The sequence below is a fragment of the Thamnophis sirtalis genome, unplaced genomic scaffold, assembly GCF_051295495.1.
Source record: "Thamnophis sirtalis isolate CommonGarterSnake01/CBP01778 unplaced genomic scaffold, rThaSir2_p1.2 scaffold_12, whole genome shotgun sequence".
Lineage (NCBI taxonomy): Eukaryota > Metazoa > Chordata > Lepidosauria > Squamata > Natricidae > Thamnophis > Thamnophis sirtalis.
In genome coordinates, this window is record NW_028261392.1 from 10614957 (window position 1) to 10632508 (window position 17552).

The 17552-nt window shown below is 40.5% G+C and overlaps 1 protein-coding gene across 1 annotated transcript in view; it reads right to left on the reverse strand.

Moving 5' to 3' along the window:
• KLHL1 (kelch like family member 1) overlaps positions 1-17552 on the reverse strand; it is a 138793-nt gene that overhangs the window by 13044 nt on the left and 108197 nt on the right. The window contains exon 8 of the mRNA XM_087726320.1: positions 7437-7599. Within this exon, the coding sequence (XP_087582446.1) occupies positions 7437-7599 (163 nt within the window). The remainder of the gene's footprint in view (positions 1-7436; positions 7600-17552) is intronic.

Consider the following 17552-nt stretch of genomic DNA (forward strand, 5'->3'; position numbering starts at 1 on the left):
TGATTTGCAAGTTTTACTTCTATACAGAATGTTCTTAGACCTTCCTAGTTTTCTTCCCTCCCTCCTTCCTTCCCCCCCTCTTTTTTCTTTCTTTCTTTCCTTCCTTCCTTCCTTCTTTCCTTCCTTCCTTCCTTCCTTCCTTCTTTCTTTCTTTCTTTCTTTTTTTCTTTCTTTCTTTCTTCTGTGTCACTAAATATATACACACCAATGTCTGTGCTCATGTACTGATCATCAATAAAGCTTTTTGGGAGCTTTACAATTATGAGAATAGGTGTCGAAAGATCAGACTCACATACTGAATTATGAATGAAGTCCAGATGACTCAGTAGGAAATAAATGTCAACTCCAGTTTCAGCACGTTATGTATTTAAACCTCACATTTAAAGAAAAAGGCAAAAGTCTTCAGCAAGCTAAATTCATCCAGGAACAATGAATGATGGCCAGGAGTGTTTCTAAATCTACCCGATAGCTGGTTTTCTTAAATGCAGCACAGCTAAAAAATCTACAGTGATTTCTGCATATGATTTTTGACCACAGGGTAACCAAATGTGGCTGCATTTGAAAAAATGAAAATGGGAGGAGTTCAAATAATAAAATTAAATATAAATTAAAATAATAATAAAGTAAAGTAAAATAAAATCATGATAATAATAAAAAAATAAAATAAAATTCTTGTTTTCAGATGCAAAGACTCCAGAAAGGAAAAAAAAATGGAACCACTTCAAATGCTTGTATTTGTATTGAAATTTATTGTTTGAGAAAATGAAAGCAAGATTTGATTTTACACCTACAATTACTATAACTGGATCAGATAGAAGAGAATACAAGCCACTAGTATACAAGCCACACAGAGGGCAAGCCATTAGTATATCAAAAGAAAACCCTCAGTTATTTTTGTTAGGTATAATTACTGATTGTACAGTTATAGAGACTAACCTGATTTTGTATTTAATAACCGCAGCAAGACTGCTGGTGGCGTAATACTGGAAGAAGGAAGATTTGCCTACTATTCAAGAATGGACATTAAAAGTAACAAACTTAGCAGAGATGGCTAAAATATCAGCATATCTCAAGAACCATTCCAATGAGAGATATAAACGGGAGTGGAGAATATGGATTGACTATACTCAAAATAAATATGGGACTAAGAAATTCCAGATAGCTTATGACTGAGGCAACAAGGAATGACATAATCTGTTTAGAGTTAGCCTAGCAAAGAGGAGTTAAAGCTCAAATGATAGAGGAGATTAACTTTTTACTTTTAAGTTTATTTTAGAATATTTTTGTTAAAGATTTATACCCTGTGTTGGTTCTGGGAAGTCGGGGGAGGGAAGGTTGGGAGGGGTGGGGTTTGGGTGGGGAGGGGAGGGGGAGGGAAGTAAACATTTGTAAAAGTTTTTTTTTCAAAATTTTCAATTAAAAAAAAAAGAAAGCAGACCTTACTCCTTCCCAGGGAAACATCTGCAAGAAAACACACCAAGATCAGAGAGCACCAAGGAGCACTGGGACATTTCCATCACATCTCCTTTAGGATTTGGATGGAAATGATATCAAGATGAAGAGGCCATCATGTACAGGTGGCTAGCAACAACTTGTAAGACCATTATGTGAAGCTATGCCAACAGGACCAATCCTTCAGAGCTTAGAGGAAGAGACTTCGTTTTAGACCACTGTGCCTTGAAATGCACCCAAAATGCAATCACAAAACCACAATGTGTGTGTGTGTGCTCGTGCACCTGTGTGCACATGTGTGTGTGTGTGTGTGTGTATGGCAGTAATAATTTTGAGTATGGATCATAAGTAACTGTTTTTGAATCTGAAACTGGGGCAGATGTTAAGCAAGAACCACATATATCCTGTTTTCCCCAAAATAAGACCCAACCAAAAATAAGACCTAGCATGATTTTTCAGGATGGTTGTAATATAAGCCCAAAATAAGCACCAGTTAAGATTGTCAACTAGATGGATGAATTCAGTACTGTATTTCCCTGAAAACAATATCTAAATGGAAAGTAAGCCCTAATACATCTTTTGGGACAAAAATTAATATAAGACTTATTTTGGGGAAAACATGGTGTTTGTGTCTGTGTTTGTTTGTGTGTGTGTGTGTGTGTGTGTTATTACTAAGAGAGAGATGGAAAGAAAGAAAGAAAAATAAAGAAAGAGAGAGAGAGAGAAAGAAGGAACGAAAGAGAGAGAGAGAAAAAGAGAGAGAGAGAGAATAGACTACATCTCAGTGAAGTACAGAAGATGTATCTTGTCATTTTGCTAAATAGATGCACGGCTATCGAACCATGGAAAAATAGGAATATATAACATATGAAAAGTCAAAATAAAGTTTCTTTTGATGTAAACTAGACTGCTAACGATTTTCATGAATGCCACCAAATTAGGCAAAAATATCTAGCATATACAAAAATACTAAAACTGAGTTTATTGCTGAGATTATTTATGAGTTTCTGACAATAAATGTATGCATGTATGCAGACATAAACAAGAATGTTTAAGCAGTATAAAAATTAACAGCTTGATTCTAGCATACATCACAATAAATCTGTCCTCCATGTGCTAAAGGCTGATTTTTATAGCTTACATTTTCTGTATAAATGAGGGTCAAACCTAGGTTACATTAAATATGTAGCATGCAGCTGAACCTTGAAGGAGATACTGTAGTTATAAGAGAAAAGATGTATAATAATAATAATACATGAAATATTAAGTAATCCTGAGAAAAATACAAATAGAAATGGCAATCCCATTGGTTGGAAATATTGGGAAGATTTTGAGTAGTGCAAAAGAGAGTGAAAATATTGAGGAATTAAGCTGGACAGCCAAAGATCTGAATAATTCAGAAGGGAGCAGTGAGTTCTTGGCCAAAGAATAAATCCCCATGGACCATGTTGGACCATCTTCAGAATCAACGTTGGGAGAAAGCTTGAGAATGGAATTCATCTTTGTTGGCACAGCTTGGTCTTTGTGTTATCAGTTAGCATAGCACAAAGAAAAATAAATAGCTTCAGTCCCTTCCTCTAAATCAGTTGTCTAGGGGAGTGACCTTTGCTTGAATAAATCAAATTGGATTGTAATTTTAACTTGATAAGGCTGCCAGATTGAGAACATGGATCAAGAATTGGACAGCTCATCCGAAATTTAGCAGTTCACTGGTTGGTCAGCAATTGGGACAGGTGTTCTGAGATTATGGGTTATGGATACTGTAAGTCCTCTATTTGGAATAAGTTTTAAAGTTTAATTATAACTATTTATAGATCCGTTATGTAAAGGGAGGGGGATATATTAGAGTTTTGATGTATCTTTCAGCATTCAGCCATTTTTTTAAAAAAAAATGTTTAATGTTGGGTGTATCTGGTATTTGGGGTTGGATTTTTTTATGTACACATGGCTTTCCTCTTTTTTGTTCTTAGTGTTGGATGTTTGTTAGTCTGTTTTTTTTTCCTTTTTCTGTGTTTTATTTGCTGATAAAAAATAAATAAACATGTTTGAAAAGATGGAAAAAGTTTTAAATTGCAGCCACTAAATCTTTCCTTCTCTGTATTTATCTGTGTAATCTCTCTCCTTCTCTCATATCTATCAATCTATTGTCTGTCTGTCTGTCTGTCTGTCTGCCTGCCTGCCTGCCTGCCTGCCTGCCTGCCTGCCTGCCTGCCTGCCTGCCTGCCTGCCTGCCTGCCTACCTACCTACCTACCTACCTACCTACCTACCTACCTACCTACCTACCTACCTATCTATCTATCTATCTATCTATCTATCTATCTATCTATCTATCTATCTCTATTGAGCTATCATCTATCTATCTATCTATCTATCTATCTATCTATCTATCTATCTATCTATCTATCTATCTATCTATCTATCTATCTATCTATCTATCATCTTTTCTCTGTTATCTGTTATTTATCTATCTAGCATATTTAAGAAACTAAACTAAGATGTAATATTTTTACTCTTGTTTTTATTCAGAAATAAATCTAACATTTCTGCACAATTGTAGAATTACTACCCATGTTAGGCTCCTCCTGTTCAGATGTCCTTCACATTTATTAAATAAATAATAAATAAATGTTCAAACGACGAAGGAAGTTCTCTCTCTCTCTCCATGTCACTAACTCACGTACCCATACACTTCTTCAAACACACACACACACACACACACACACACTTATATCTACACACTTCATCCACAAAACTACTTCTCCAGATTCGGTACCATCTGTCAAGGGCTAATGAGTTTCTGCATAATAGTGGCACTTCGCAACGTAGATATCTTTGGAAACATCATAAAGAGATTTCTTTTTTCAAAAGTGACAAAAAAAGGTTGGTTTCACCATCCTAAAATATCTGTAATAGAATATTAGTCTGCTATGCTGGAATCATGTTCCCAGAACTGTCATATAACAGCTCAGTTTGTGGTATTACATTCCATGCAACAGTTGGCGTTCACAGTAGCCTTGGTATTTAAAGAGTGTTAAAGTCTGTTTCCAGTGAAAAAACTTCTAGCAAGGGGAGCCAAATGGTTGTTCCCAAGAGTCAACTGAAAACTGTGGAAGATATAAGGGTCTGTTGTGTGATTTCTCAAGACGATGTACAATGTGGAACTATGTCACTCTACAACTCCCCGTGTGCAGATAATATTAATTCTTCCAAAGAAAAGAAACAAAATTGACATTTTATAACGTTCTTCATTAAAGCCACATGGTTATCACCATGGTTATTGCAAGTTTGCTAGCAAACAGATGTTATGTTACAGAGCCATAATTCTCCATGATCAGTTGGACAGGAATGAAGGTAAAGGTTCTCCTCGTGCATTTAAGAGCCAAGGTGGCGCAGTGGTTAGAGTGCAGTACTGCAGGCCACTTCAGCTGACTGCTATCTGCAGTTCGGCAGTTCAAATCTCACTGGCTCAAGGTTGACTCAGCCTTCCATCCTTCCGAGGTGGATGAAATGAGGATCCAGACTGTGGGGGCAATATGCTGACTCTGTAAACCGCTTAAAGAGCGGTTTCATAGGGTGAAAGCCCTATGAAACGGTATATAAGTCTAACTGCTATTGCTATATTGCTATATTGCTGTACTAGTCATTCCTGACTCTAGGGGGCGGTGCTCATCTCTGTTTCAAAGCTGAAGAGCCAGCGCTGTTCGAAGACTTCTCTGTGGTCATGTGGCTGGCATGACTCAGTGCCGAAGGCGCACAAAATGCTGTTACCTTCCCACCTAAGGTGGTTCCTATTTTTCTACTTGCATTTTTACGTGCTTTCGAACTGCTAGGTTGGCAGAAGTTGGGACAAGTAATGGGAGCTCACTCCATTATGTAGCGCTAGGGATTTGAATCGCCGAAATGCCGACCTTTCTGATCAAGAAGCTCAGTGTCTCAGCCACTGAGCTGCTGCATCCCTTCTGATGTTATGTTACAGGCACATAATTCTCTGTGATCAGTTGCACAGGAATATCTGTCCTCAAATGTCTGTTAAGAAAATAGGCCAATGAACAGCAATGCTAAATTCAGGTTTGTTTTTAGTGGCTTAGTTCTTCATGCTAGATTCTAAGCCATGCTTCACAAGGCACATACAATGGTGACAAGAACATAGAACAAAGCACATATTGGCATAATGAATATTCAGAATTTTTAAACTGGATAAATTAGTGGATGAGTTTAAACAAATTAATTTATATTTAAAAAGTACCATAAAATATGCCTTACTGTACTCAAAAAGTGAACTATGGGGATGAACTGATGCTTACTAATTTAGAAACAATCTCCCTCTAACATAAATTTGACTTCAGAGGAAGTTTGCTTAAAATGTTTGCTTTTATTTCCAATTCTTCTAAATTCTGCTTGCAGCCTTTAATTGGTTTGGCAATTAAAAATACAAAGTGGTTACTTCAATTCTTCATAATTTGTAGGCCCTCCTCATTTTCTATTTTTATTATATTTCATTGGAAGGACAGAATAAATAGGTATATTATTTATGAGCCATGGTGGCACAATGGTTATAGTGCAATATTAGAGTCTGACTCTGCCCACAGTTTGGAGTTTGATCCTGACTGGCTGAAGGTTGACTCAGCTTTCCATAGCAATATTAGACTTATATACCGCTTTACAGTGCTTTACAGCCTTCTCTGTAAAAGCGGCTTACCGAGTTAGCATATTGCCCCCAACAATCTGAGTCCTCATTTTACCAACCTCGGAAGGGTGGAAGGCTGAGCCAACCTTGAGCCTGGTGGGATTTGAACTGCCAAATTGCAGGCATCAGAAGTAGCCTGCAGTTCTTCACTCTAACCAATGCGCCATTGAGACTCATCCTTCTGAGATTTGTGAAATGAAGACCCAGATTGTCGGGGGCAACATGCTGATACTTGTAAATTGCTTAGAGAGGGCTGCAAAGAACTATCAAGCAGTAGCAATAGCAATAGCAGTTAGACTTATATACCGCTTCATAGGGCTTTCAGCCCTCTCTAAGCAGTTTACAGAGTCAGCATATCGCCCCCAACAATCTGGGTCCTCATTTTACCCACCTCGGAAGGATGGAAGGCTGAGTCAACCCTGAGCCGGTGAGATTTGAACAGCCGAACTGCAGAACTGCAGTCAGCTGAAGTAGCCTGCAGTGCTGCACTCTAACCACTGCGCCACCTCGGCTCTCTATATAAATCTAAATGCTATTGTTATTGCTATTGCTACATTATAGAATATAAAAGCACTAATAATTGGGCATTATTAGCCAAATGTTTTAAATCAACTCTTCAACTTTTATATGCAGCTCCCCATGCCTGACTTTGATCTTAAATTGGTAGCAATAATAGAAATGAAGGAGAAGAATTTTAAAGAGAAACATGTCTGAAAATTGTAAGGAGAAATTATGAGGGGAAAAAACCCGTAATAGCCCATTACTTGCCTTTCTTGTTGATGTTTACTGTGTTTTCCCAAAAATAAGACATGGTCTTATTTTCTTTTGGCCCCCGAAATAAGCACTTGGCCTTATTTTCAGGGAGGTCTTATTACTCTGGGCCTGAGGCAGCCGTTACCATGACAATTGGGGCACGGTGACTAGATTTATGGGTGCAGCTGTTAAGTAGGGGCTTGTGGGGTACATGGTGCATGTTCCCCCTCCCTTCCCCAGCCCTTTGGCCTTGCCTCTTCACCTCGTGTTGTTTGCGAAGCAAGCAACCAGAGGAAATGGTGAGGACCGGCTGCACATGTGTTTAAATATTTTCGAGGAGGGCTTATTTTATCATATGCATTCAAAAGCCCAATTGGGTTTATTATCCGGGGAGGTCTTATTTTAGGGAAAACAGGGGTAAACTGCTTGGGAGGAAAAGCTACATGGGACATGTAGAACTTTCTTGCAGAAAGCCACTCTTGCATGTTGATGCCCAAATCTCTATGTCTCTCCCAGTTGCTATTCTCAATTCCCCCTACTCACTTGCCATTTAAAGCTGCCACCCCAACGGTGCTTCTGGCAATGGACATATTGGCCACAAAGGTCCACTGTTGACTTTGTGGATCCCACCTCTCGACTGTATTCAAATAGCTCCAGCCATCATGACCTCCTACTGCATAAATGGGCCCTTCAAGAACAGTAACTCCTAAAAAGAAGAGGCAGAGAAAGAACGTGAGAACAGAACCAGCAACGTAAGGAAAGATTTCTAAAGGCTCAATGAGAGGTCCTCGGTGCTCTCTGAGCTTGACTGGTTTCTTGCAGATGTTTCATTACCAGGAGTGGGATTCAGCCAGTTTCGACCAGTTTGGGCGAACCGGATGCAAATTTTACATCTGGTTTGCCGAACCGGTAGTTGCAAGGACCAGCTGTCCCGGCCCACCCCACTCCTCCCCTCTCAGGAGTCTCCACAAGGCCTGTTTTTGATGCCATGTAAATGCAGGGCCCACACAGATGCTCTGGGAGGGTGAAAAATGGGCCTCCTGGAAGTCCCCAAAACGGGCCCATTTCTGGCCTCTGGAAGGCCTCCGGAGCCTGGGGGAGGCTGTTTTCATTCTCCCAGAGGCTCGAGGAAAGCCTCCGGATCCCAGGAGGGTGAAAAATGGGCCTCCCGGAAGTTCCAGAAGGCCAGACAAGAGCTGGTTTCTGGCCTATGGAGGGCCTCTGGAGTTCAGGGGAGGCTGTTTTCGCCCTTCTGGAGACTCGAGGAAAACCTCCAGAGTCTGGGGAGGGTGAAAACAGCCCCTGAGGTGGTGTAGGAGGCTAAGTAAAGCCACGCCCACCATGGCCACGTCCACTCAGCAACCAGACAGAGAACCAGTTGCTAAATTTTTTGAATCCCACCCTTGTATTATTACCCAAATGAGGTAAAATCATGAAGGCTAATGAGAAATGCAAAATATATCATGGGCCAATGTAGGGAGGCATGAAGTACTGACCAGGTCATACTAACATGGAGATCCTAATGAAGAGGCGTCTTAATTCCACAGACTGCTTAGGTAGCTTAGAATGTTAGGCTAGGGATGGGGAATCGTTCTCTTTGGTGGGGGTGATTTTCTTTTTATTAATGCAGATGTTCATTTTCCTTCGGGGAGCTATGGAAACATGGCAGTGATGTAGCATGATGGGTGAAAGGAATATAGGGGTTTTTACTCCAGTAATCACAATTGACTTTAGGAGATGCTGTTCATCCTTGATTCCAGACCACTGAGACACAGCTGTCTGAACACATTTCTGTGGTCATGTGCTCAGCATGACATCACGTCGCAGCAAAAGGCGTACAGCAAAACATAGAACACTGTGATCTTCCCATCAAAATGGTACCTATTATTTTCTAATTGCATTTACATGCTTCCTAATTGCTAAGTGGGCAGGAGTTGAGGCAGATGACAGGAGCTCACTCTATCACATGGTAGTAGGATTTGAACCACCAGAGTACAGACCTTCTCCAGCATCAGTGGTGGTTTGCAGGCGTCATGCCCCAGTATGGGTGTACCGGAGCCTGCCCAGAGCACTAGGTGTCTTTCTGGTACGGTGCGCTGGAGGGCCCATCTGCATGCCCGAGCTCCTTACCTGTCTTTTAAGGCTTCTGCGCTTCCGTGCAGAGCACCTGGAGCATCGCAGAGGCTCACGGAGGAGCTAAGATGCATGCCCGCACTGCCCGCGTGTGTGCACGTCCATGTGGACACCACCAGGCCTGTTCCAACTGTACCAGTTGGAACGGGATCCGGAACCCACCATCCAGCATCTTTTAAACCACTGACCTGCCCTGCCTTTAACATAATAGGGGACAGGGTAAATACTCTGAATGGGGATAGGATTCATTTCACTTTCATTTACACTTTGTTGCTTCTCCCTTTTTTTTTAAAAAAAAAATGAGTTAGTTTGCAGAAGTTTGGTGTACCCAACATGTGCAATTTTCACTATTTTTTTTTAAAAAAGAAAAGTGATTCTGAAAATACCAATTTGAACTTAATTTTGGCTCAGCAATCTGGAGATGCTGCCAAGGTCACAAATCAGGGCTGGCAAAACTACGCAGTCCTGCTGGTGAAAAGATTGCCCACAGAGATTCATGAAAAATATCTCAGGTTGGGGGGTGGTTTTATTGGGATATTTTTGTATACTCTAGATACCTTGTTTGCTACTTATTTTTATTAATGGTTTGCTTTTTAAATGGTTTGCTTTTTAAAATTTGATAGAGACCCCAGGGAAGGCTTAATGTGCATGAAGCAGATCTCCTTATTCCCAAGACTGAGATAGTTGACCCTACATTTTGGAGCTTGAGTTAGATATATTTTCTCATCCTTCCTGAAAGTTCTCCAGGATGCCTATAATACCTTTTTCCAAGTGCAGAACAGCTCCAATATTCCTTATATGCCAAGGCTCTATACTAGGGAATGAATCTTGCTGATCTTTTCCTTCTAAGGATTTGAAATTTTTGAAAGAAGGCCTTCCAACAACCCAGAGTTTTAAAGAAGGAAGAAGTTAAATGTTAAATCTTCCCTTCCTGAAATTTTGCCATCAAGCCAGCAATGGGGCAAGAAGGATGGGTGGAAGGGAAGGGAGTGATAATGTTGTGTAGTCCCAACTGGAGCACAAAGCTGGACTGTTTTCTTCTGCTGGGCATTTCCAACATCTGGATATGAACATAGAAAATGCATTCAACTCTCTTGGCTCCTAACATTGGGATGGTTTATCCTGCTTTTCCAAGCCACCAAACTCAAGCTCAATGGAATAGCTGTAAAGCTGGATGGCATCTCCCATGCAGCTCCTCTGCCACTGTAGACCACCTGTCCACGAAATGACAGCTTTTCATCCTTCGCTATTGCTCACACAGGGACCATGAGATCTGTAGACAAAATGAATCCTGAAACTATATGGCTTATTTTCAGACTTCAGATCCCTTTAATCATCTTAAGGAATTGTAAGCTGTTAATGGAACACATCGTTTTAAGCGGCTCTTATATCTCGTCGAGATAACTGAAAATGGATACTTCTCAGGCAGAACAGAATGGATAAAAGAGATAACTACTCCAAACGTACCTAAAGCTAAAATATTTTTTTCCCTCCAGTGACTATTTAACTTCCTTCTTTTAAGCTCCATTTAATTCAAGCAACATCTCTTTCTCTCCCCCCCCTCTCTCTTTTTCATCTCTCTCTTTCTTTCATGCATCCCTACATCTAGCCATCTTCTGTCTTCTATCCTCTATCCATCTATAAAGGTAAAGGTTTCCCTTGCACATATGTGCTAGTTGTACCCGATTCTAGGGGGCGGTGCTCATCTCCATTTCAAAGCCAAAGAGCCAGCACTGTCCGAAGATGTCTCCATGGTCATGTAGCCAACATGACCTAGATTCCAAAGGTGCACAGAACGCAGTTACCTTCCCATCAAAGGTGGTTCCTGTTTTTCTACTTGCATTTTTACGTGCTTTCAAACTGCTAGGTTGGCAGAAGCTGGGGCAAGTAACGGGAGCTCACCCCATTATGCGACACTAGGGATTCGAACCGCTGAACTGCCAACCTGTCAGCCTCTGCTTTGCTGCTGCTTCGGCTGCCATTGAAACGGGGAGGGGGGGCATGGTATTTGGGAGGGGAATACTAATTGTGCTGGAGGAAGAATCTGGAGTTTCTGCTGTCTGTCTTACTGCGCATGCGGAGGAGGTTTCCCGCCAAGGCCAACGGCACCGACATTCCATCTGGGTGATGCCTTTCGAAGTTATCTCACACCTGACACTTGGGAGAATTATGATTGGACTGTAACTGGGATGCCAAGGGGTGGGGAATGGGTTATTCTATATATCATTTGCTTTCGTGCCTAAATAATCAGTCTTCGCTTTGCTACGCTTCTAATCATTTATAATTAGTAAAAGTACACTTGATTTCTATCAATGGAGTCTCGTGGTTTTCTTTCCTAATTATTCAATGGAGGAGTGCTGACACAACCTTTTGATTGACAAGCTCAGCATCTAAGCCCCTGAGCCACCACGTCCCTCCATCTATACTTCCTTCTTTAACCATGAGGCACAGAGCTTTCTCTGGTTGGCTTTCTGACAATAGAGCAGACTTTCTACTAGGTGTGAAGAAGTCTTTGGATAATACAAGACTAGACTTCAACTTGCAACCATGGCTGGGACTGGAATTTCAGTTGCTAAATTAAAAACATGAAAAAATATTTCCGTTTTTGGCATATCCCTGTACGTTTTAGATACCTAAAGCAGAGTTATTAAGAAACTCATTGCATGACTGGGTCCGGTTTTTACAATCATTTTTTTACCATGGGCGTTAAGTGAATCACATGGTTCAACCCATTGACTTTGCTAATCGGAAGCTGCAAATCAGGATCACGTGACCACAGGATGCTGCAACCATTGTGAAAGCCAGCTGGTTGCTAAGATTCAAATTGTGACCATGCGACCATGGGAGTGATACGATGTGTTGCAAGTTCAAGGATAAGTTAAAAGTCTTTTTTTTTCGGGCGCTGTCGTAACTGTTGTTAAACAATTGGTCATAAATGGAGAACAGCACTTAGACAGCTTCCATGATAAGATGGTGTCAGAATTAATTGAACTGTCTTGTGTCCAGGAAGAAAAAAATATTGTTTGTTACCAACTTAATTCTTCCAATGTATGCACATAGATCCAATACTAGGCCCAATAAACAAACAGTGGGAATCTATTTGATGCTTTTTACAGTCTGGATGTGCAGAGAATATAATATAAACACCACAAAGGCCCTTTTGTTGAAAGGAAATAATAAACAGGGGGATTGTGTTTATTTCTTTAGCCGAGGAGTCTCATTATAGGAGAATCTCCAAAATCTTACTTTCCATCAGTTCTTTTGTATCCATATTTTTAAAGGGTTGCATTTGTATTACTAGCATGTATAAAGGAATATTTGATTTTTGGTGTCCTGTTTAACTTAAAAGAAATGAATCTCAGGTAAAAATGTAAATGTGTTTTGCTGGTCAATATAAATGCATTAGAACTACTGGTAGATTATTTATCTTCTCTCTGTCTCTCTCTGCCCCTCTGTTTTTCTCTCTGTCTGTCTCTCTGTCTCTGTCTCTCTCTGTCTCTTTCTAACTCTCTGTCTCTATCTACCCCCCCCTCTCTCTCTCTCTCTCTCTCTCTCTCTCTCTCACACACACACACACACACACACACACACACACACACACATGAAAAGTTCATTAATTGTACCTGAATGTATCTGAGAATTGGCAAAAGCAGTATTTTTTTTAAATAAATATGGGACCATCGGGGCACTGAAAATAAATTGAAAAAGTACCGCTGTTACTTAGAAAGTAATAAAACTGTGGAAGGTGTACATAAAAATCATAAACTCTTTCAAATATACTATCCATTTTTTTACACATCCTTGGAGCTGATCAATTGGACATTTAGCTTTACTGCTCTGTTTTTATATAAGATATAAAATCTAGAAATTGAAGGGAGTATTTAGGAACGTGTGCCTATAATCTCTGACAAAGTGTTCCAGGGGGCCCGGCAAGAGATGTCTCCTCCTGCAAATCTCTGCTTTTGAATGGAGAGATACCAAGGGCGATCTTTTGAATGCCACACTTTGGTGGTTATTATCTCTTTGATATAAAGATTTCGCATGGTTAGAGCTAAGAGAGAGAAGGTGTTATATATGTTTAGTCAACAGAATCCAAAACTACTTCTGAAAATATTGCAGTGGCACACTATTTAAATATTACTGTTTAACTGTTAACTGTAAACTAAACTATTTAGTTTATTCAGAGATCAATGTCAAATTAAATGCAACCTTTAAAAGTCATTTAATTGAGGGGTGCTTGGTGCTCTCTGAGCTTGTTTTCTTGCAGACATTTCCTTACTTAAACTAAGAGCAACTAAAACATGTCAAGAGTGGTTGCAGGATTTGAGTTTTACTAGTCTAGAGAAAAGAAGGACTGGGGAGGGGGGACATAATAGCATATTCCACTACTTGAGAAGCTGCCACAAAGAGAAGGCGGTCAATTTATTTTCCAAAGCACCAGAGGACAGGACAAGAAACAATGGATTAAATCTTGTTGTGGCCCAGCAGGAGCCGTTGGAGCTGCCACCAGACTCCGACAGCGAGGGGCCCTATGAGTCGGCTCTGGAAGATGTGGAGGACCCTGGACAAGGTTCCAACTCCAAGCAGGGCACAGAGAGACTGGTTGGCCACCAGGAGGCTCCTGAGCCTTGGGCCAGTGGGGAGGAGACAAGGGAGAGTGATCCAGAAGCCAGTAGTGAGTTGTCCTTATCAAGATTCTAATGGTTTTGCTTCAAAGCAATAAAACAAAAATCAGATCTACCATGTGACTATAAATTTCTTCAACAGAATGTAAGCTTTTCAGTGCAGAAAAATGTCCATCAAGTCCATTAGGGAGTTGACGTTTGCTTCTTTATGGTTCAATTTGTAGCATAAAATAATTCCTTTCATTCCAGCCTTAAAATTTAACATGACGTAAATCTCAACGATGTGACCAAATCAAGTTCTAACTCCTAAAAGAACAAATTGTGCTTGCACATCTCAGGAGATACTGTATATAGAGCTAAAAGTAAAGGTTTCCCTTGCACATGTGTGCTAGTTGTTCCCAAATCTAAGGGGCAGTATTCATCTCTGTTTCAAAGCCAAAGAGCCAGTGCTGTCCGAAGACATTTCTGTGGTCATGTGGCCAGCATGATTAAAAGCCAAAGGTACACAGCACACCTTCCCACCAAAGGTGGGTCCTATTTTTCTACTTGCATTTTTACATGTTTTCGAACTGCTAGGTTGGCAGAAGCTGGGACAAGTAACGGGAGCTCACTCCATTATGCAGTGCTAGGGATTCGAACCACTGAACTGCTGGCTTTTCTGATCGACAAGCTCAGCATCTTAGCCACTGAGCCACTGCATCCCACAAGGATGTATATGAACAGTCAAAATTCTGGTGAAGGCAAATTTGTAATTCTAAAACATGAACTTTTAGTAGCACTTCCAATAAATTCACAAGCTTTATTCTTTCCCCATATAAAAATAAAAGGCTGCACTTCTTCTTTCATCATTTTAATTAATTCAGAATTTTGAATCCTCCACTATGGAAAGGCATGTTTCGATCAATGTAAGCAGAGGGATTGATGTTAACAAGAAAACCTATTAAGCATTTAACAGTTTACCTAATTTGCAGAAACGTGTGTGGAAATGTTCCATTATACAGGATTAACAATAACATTATTTTTGATTTGGATGTGTGATTTCAACAAAGAAAAAAAGTTAGAAAAATGGCCAGTTTAGGATCTTGCCTTAATAATTCCATTAGCAAAGTAGCATTTGTTCGTTCGTTCATTCATTCATTCATTCATTCATTCATTCATTCATTCATTCATTCTCGGTATAAATCCCTAACTCACAATTAAATATTAAAGGAAAAAGTAAAGGTTCCCCTTGCACATATGTGCTAGTCATTCCTGACTCTAGAGGGTGGTGCTTATCTCCATTTCAAAGCTGAAGAGCCAGCACTGTCTGAAGACGATTCCGTGGTCATGTGGCCGGCATGACAAAACGCTGAAGGTGCAGGGAACGCTGTTACCTTCCCACCAAAGGTGGTCCCTATTTTTCTGCTTGCATTTTTTACATGCTTTTGAATTGCTAGGTTGGCAGAAGCTGAGATAAGTAATGGGAGCTCACTCCATAAAGTGGTGCCAAGGATTCAAACCACCGAACTGCTGACCTTTCTGATTGACAAGCTCAGTGTCTTAGCAACTGAGCCACTACATCACTTAAATTAAATATTAACTACTAATAAATATATTTTGTAACTCATCCAGGGTCTCCTGGAGTAACAGGAGCAGCAATAATGTATGTCTATTTCAGTAAATGTCCTTGGTAACACTACAGTTCTGTAAATATCAGATGAAAACTAGGTTCTGTTAGGTTAAGTGGGGCTCAAATTCATACAAGTGAAGTTGGATTGAATCCTCACTTAAGATACAACACTTACGCAGTGCAACACTTATATAGCACGCTTCGCTCTGCAATAACAGGTGACAAATACCATCAGACAACCTTTGAACTATCCTCCTATTAGAAGATATCCCTGTCTCCTTAGTGAAAATAAAAAACCCCTTAGAATATGTCTTCTTGAAGTCTAGATTTTACAAGAAGTGAAATCCTTAATGGACAGACTATTGAGTCATTCATACCAATGTTATTTGGATTTTTTCCTAAAATATAAGCATCTTGAAATCACCAATACAAGAACTAAATTCTGTTCCCAAGCAATAAGGCTACCTTATCTCAGATCCAGCATACAGACTAGGTTCTTTACTAAATTCCGGGTTCCGTCCACCAGCCAATGCCATCTGGCTACCACCCGGGGGAGGGCCTTCTCTGTGGCAGCTACGGCCCTTTGGAACGAACTCTCCGCAGAGATTCGGACCCTCACCTCTCTCCAGGCCTTCCGGAAAGCTGTTAAAACCTGGCTGTGCCGGCAGGCCTGGGGTTGATGAGTTCCCCTCCCCTCTCGACTTGTGTGGCTGTGTGACTCTTGGTTATTTTAATCACTTGTATTGTGTTCTATGTTTCCTTTCCCCCTTTGAGTTGTTCGCCGCCCTGAGTCCCTCCCGGAAAAGGGCGGCATACAAATAAAATTAATCCTAATCCTAATCCTAAATTGACAAATTTTATTGCATTTTAAAATTGCATTACCATATTTTTCAGTGTATAAGATGCACTCCCCCCCCCCAAAAAAAGGTGGGTGGAAATGTCTGTGCATCTTATACAGTGAATGTTGCTGAAGCCCTGCCCACCTGCCGGCCACCACCCTTCATCCCTCTGCCTCCCACCAATTTGCCTCCTTGCAGCAAACAGCCTGGTCAGCTTCAGCACAGCCTGATTTAGCATGAGCAGCTGATTGGTGATTGGATCTGCCTCCCAGAATACCACCTATCAGCTGTTCCAGGATGCAGGGATTACTACCATCCGTCGCTGACCATTGCTGCTGCTGCCTATTGCCGCCTCTGTGTGCCCCATTTTTGGCCTCCACATGTCACATTTTCAGCCTCCATGCACCCCATTTTTGGCCTGTTCCAGATGGCAGGGAGCCTCGTTGTCGCCGCCTATCCCCAACACCTGGAATGGGCTGAAAATGGGACGTCTGGAGGCCAAAAATGAGACATATGGAGGTGGCGATGGGTGGCACTGATGGTGCCAATGGGTGGCAGTAATCCTCGCAGCCTGGAACAGCTGATCAGTGGTATTCCAGAAGGCAGAGCCAACCACCAATCAGCTGCTCGTGCTAAATCAGGCTGTGCTGAAGCTTACCAGACTGTTTACTGTTTGCTGCAAGGAGGCAAATTGCTGGGAGGCAGAGGCAGATTTTTTTCTTGTTTTCCTCCCCAAAAAGCTAGGTGCATCTTATAGTACAGAGCATCTTATAGTCCGAAAAAACAATATGTTGTTTAAAATTTTCTGATTGACCTTAAATAATAAATATTTGCTGCTATGTTTCTGTATTCATTCTAACCTCCAGTCTAAAGACTCCCTTAACAAATAGTTTTAAATTATTGTCATGAAAAGTTGGAAAATATTTTCCTGTCTCTAGATATAAAACAATGGAAACCTTCTCTTTATTCTTTTTTTAAAGTACCTATATCATATTTATCGTCTGGGGCTACACACCCAAATCCAAAACCCAATTTTCTCTATCATATATATTCTTATGTTCTAGCTGGTACAAAACAATTGGTCTCATGAAATAACTAAAATACACATTTTAGTGAGGTTCCTTTATTTTTTCTTGGTTAAAGTTCACAATCTGTAATAGTTGAGTCAGCGTAATGAACAAGGATTATGTTCACGCTTCTGTTGGAGAACACTGCTGAACTTTAAAGAAATTGCTGATGAAAATAGGAAAGATTAGACTTTGTACCACTGCCCTGTAATTTAATCCACTGAAAACATTGGCAGACCCCTTGTTAAATTGTTCTGAATAATGAACAAAAGAATATAAAGAAAAGAAATAAGAATGCTGGTAATGAAAATTACACCTTGGTTTAAAATGCAATGAAAATCCATCTGCCATAATGCAAAGGTTATCCATTGCTGTTTTCATTGAAG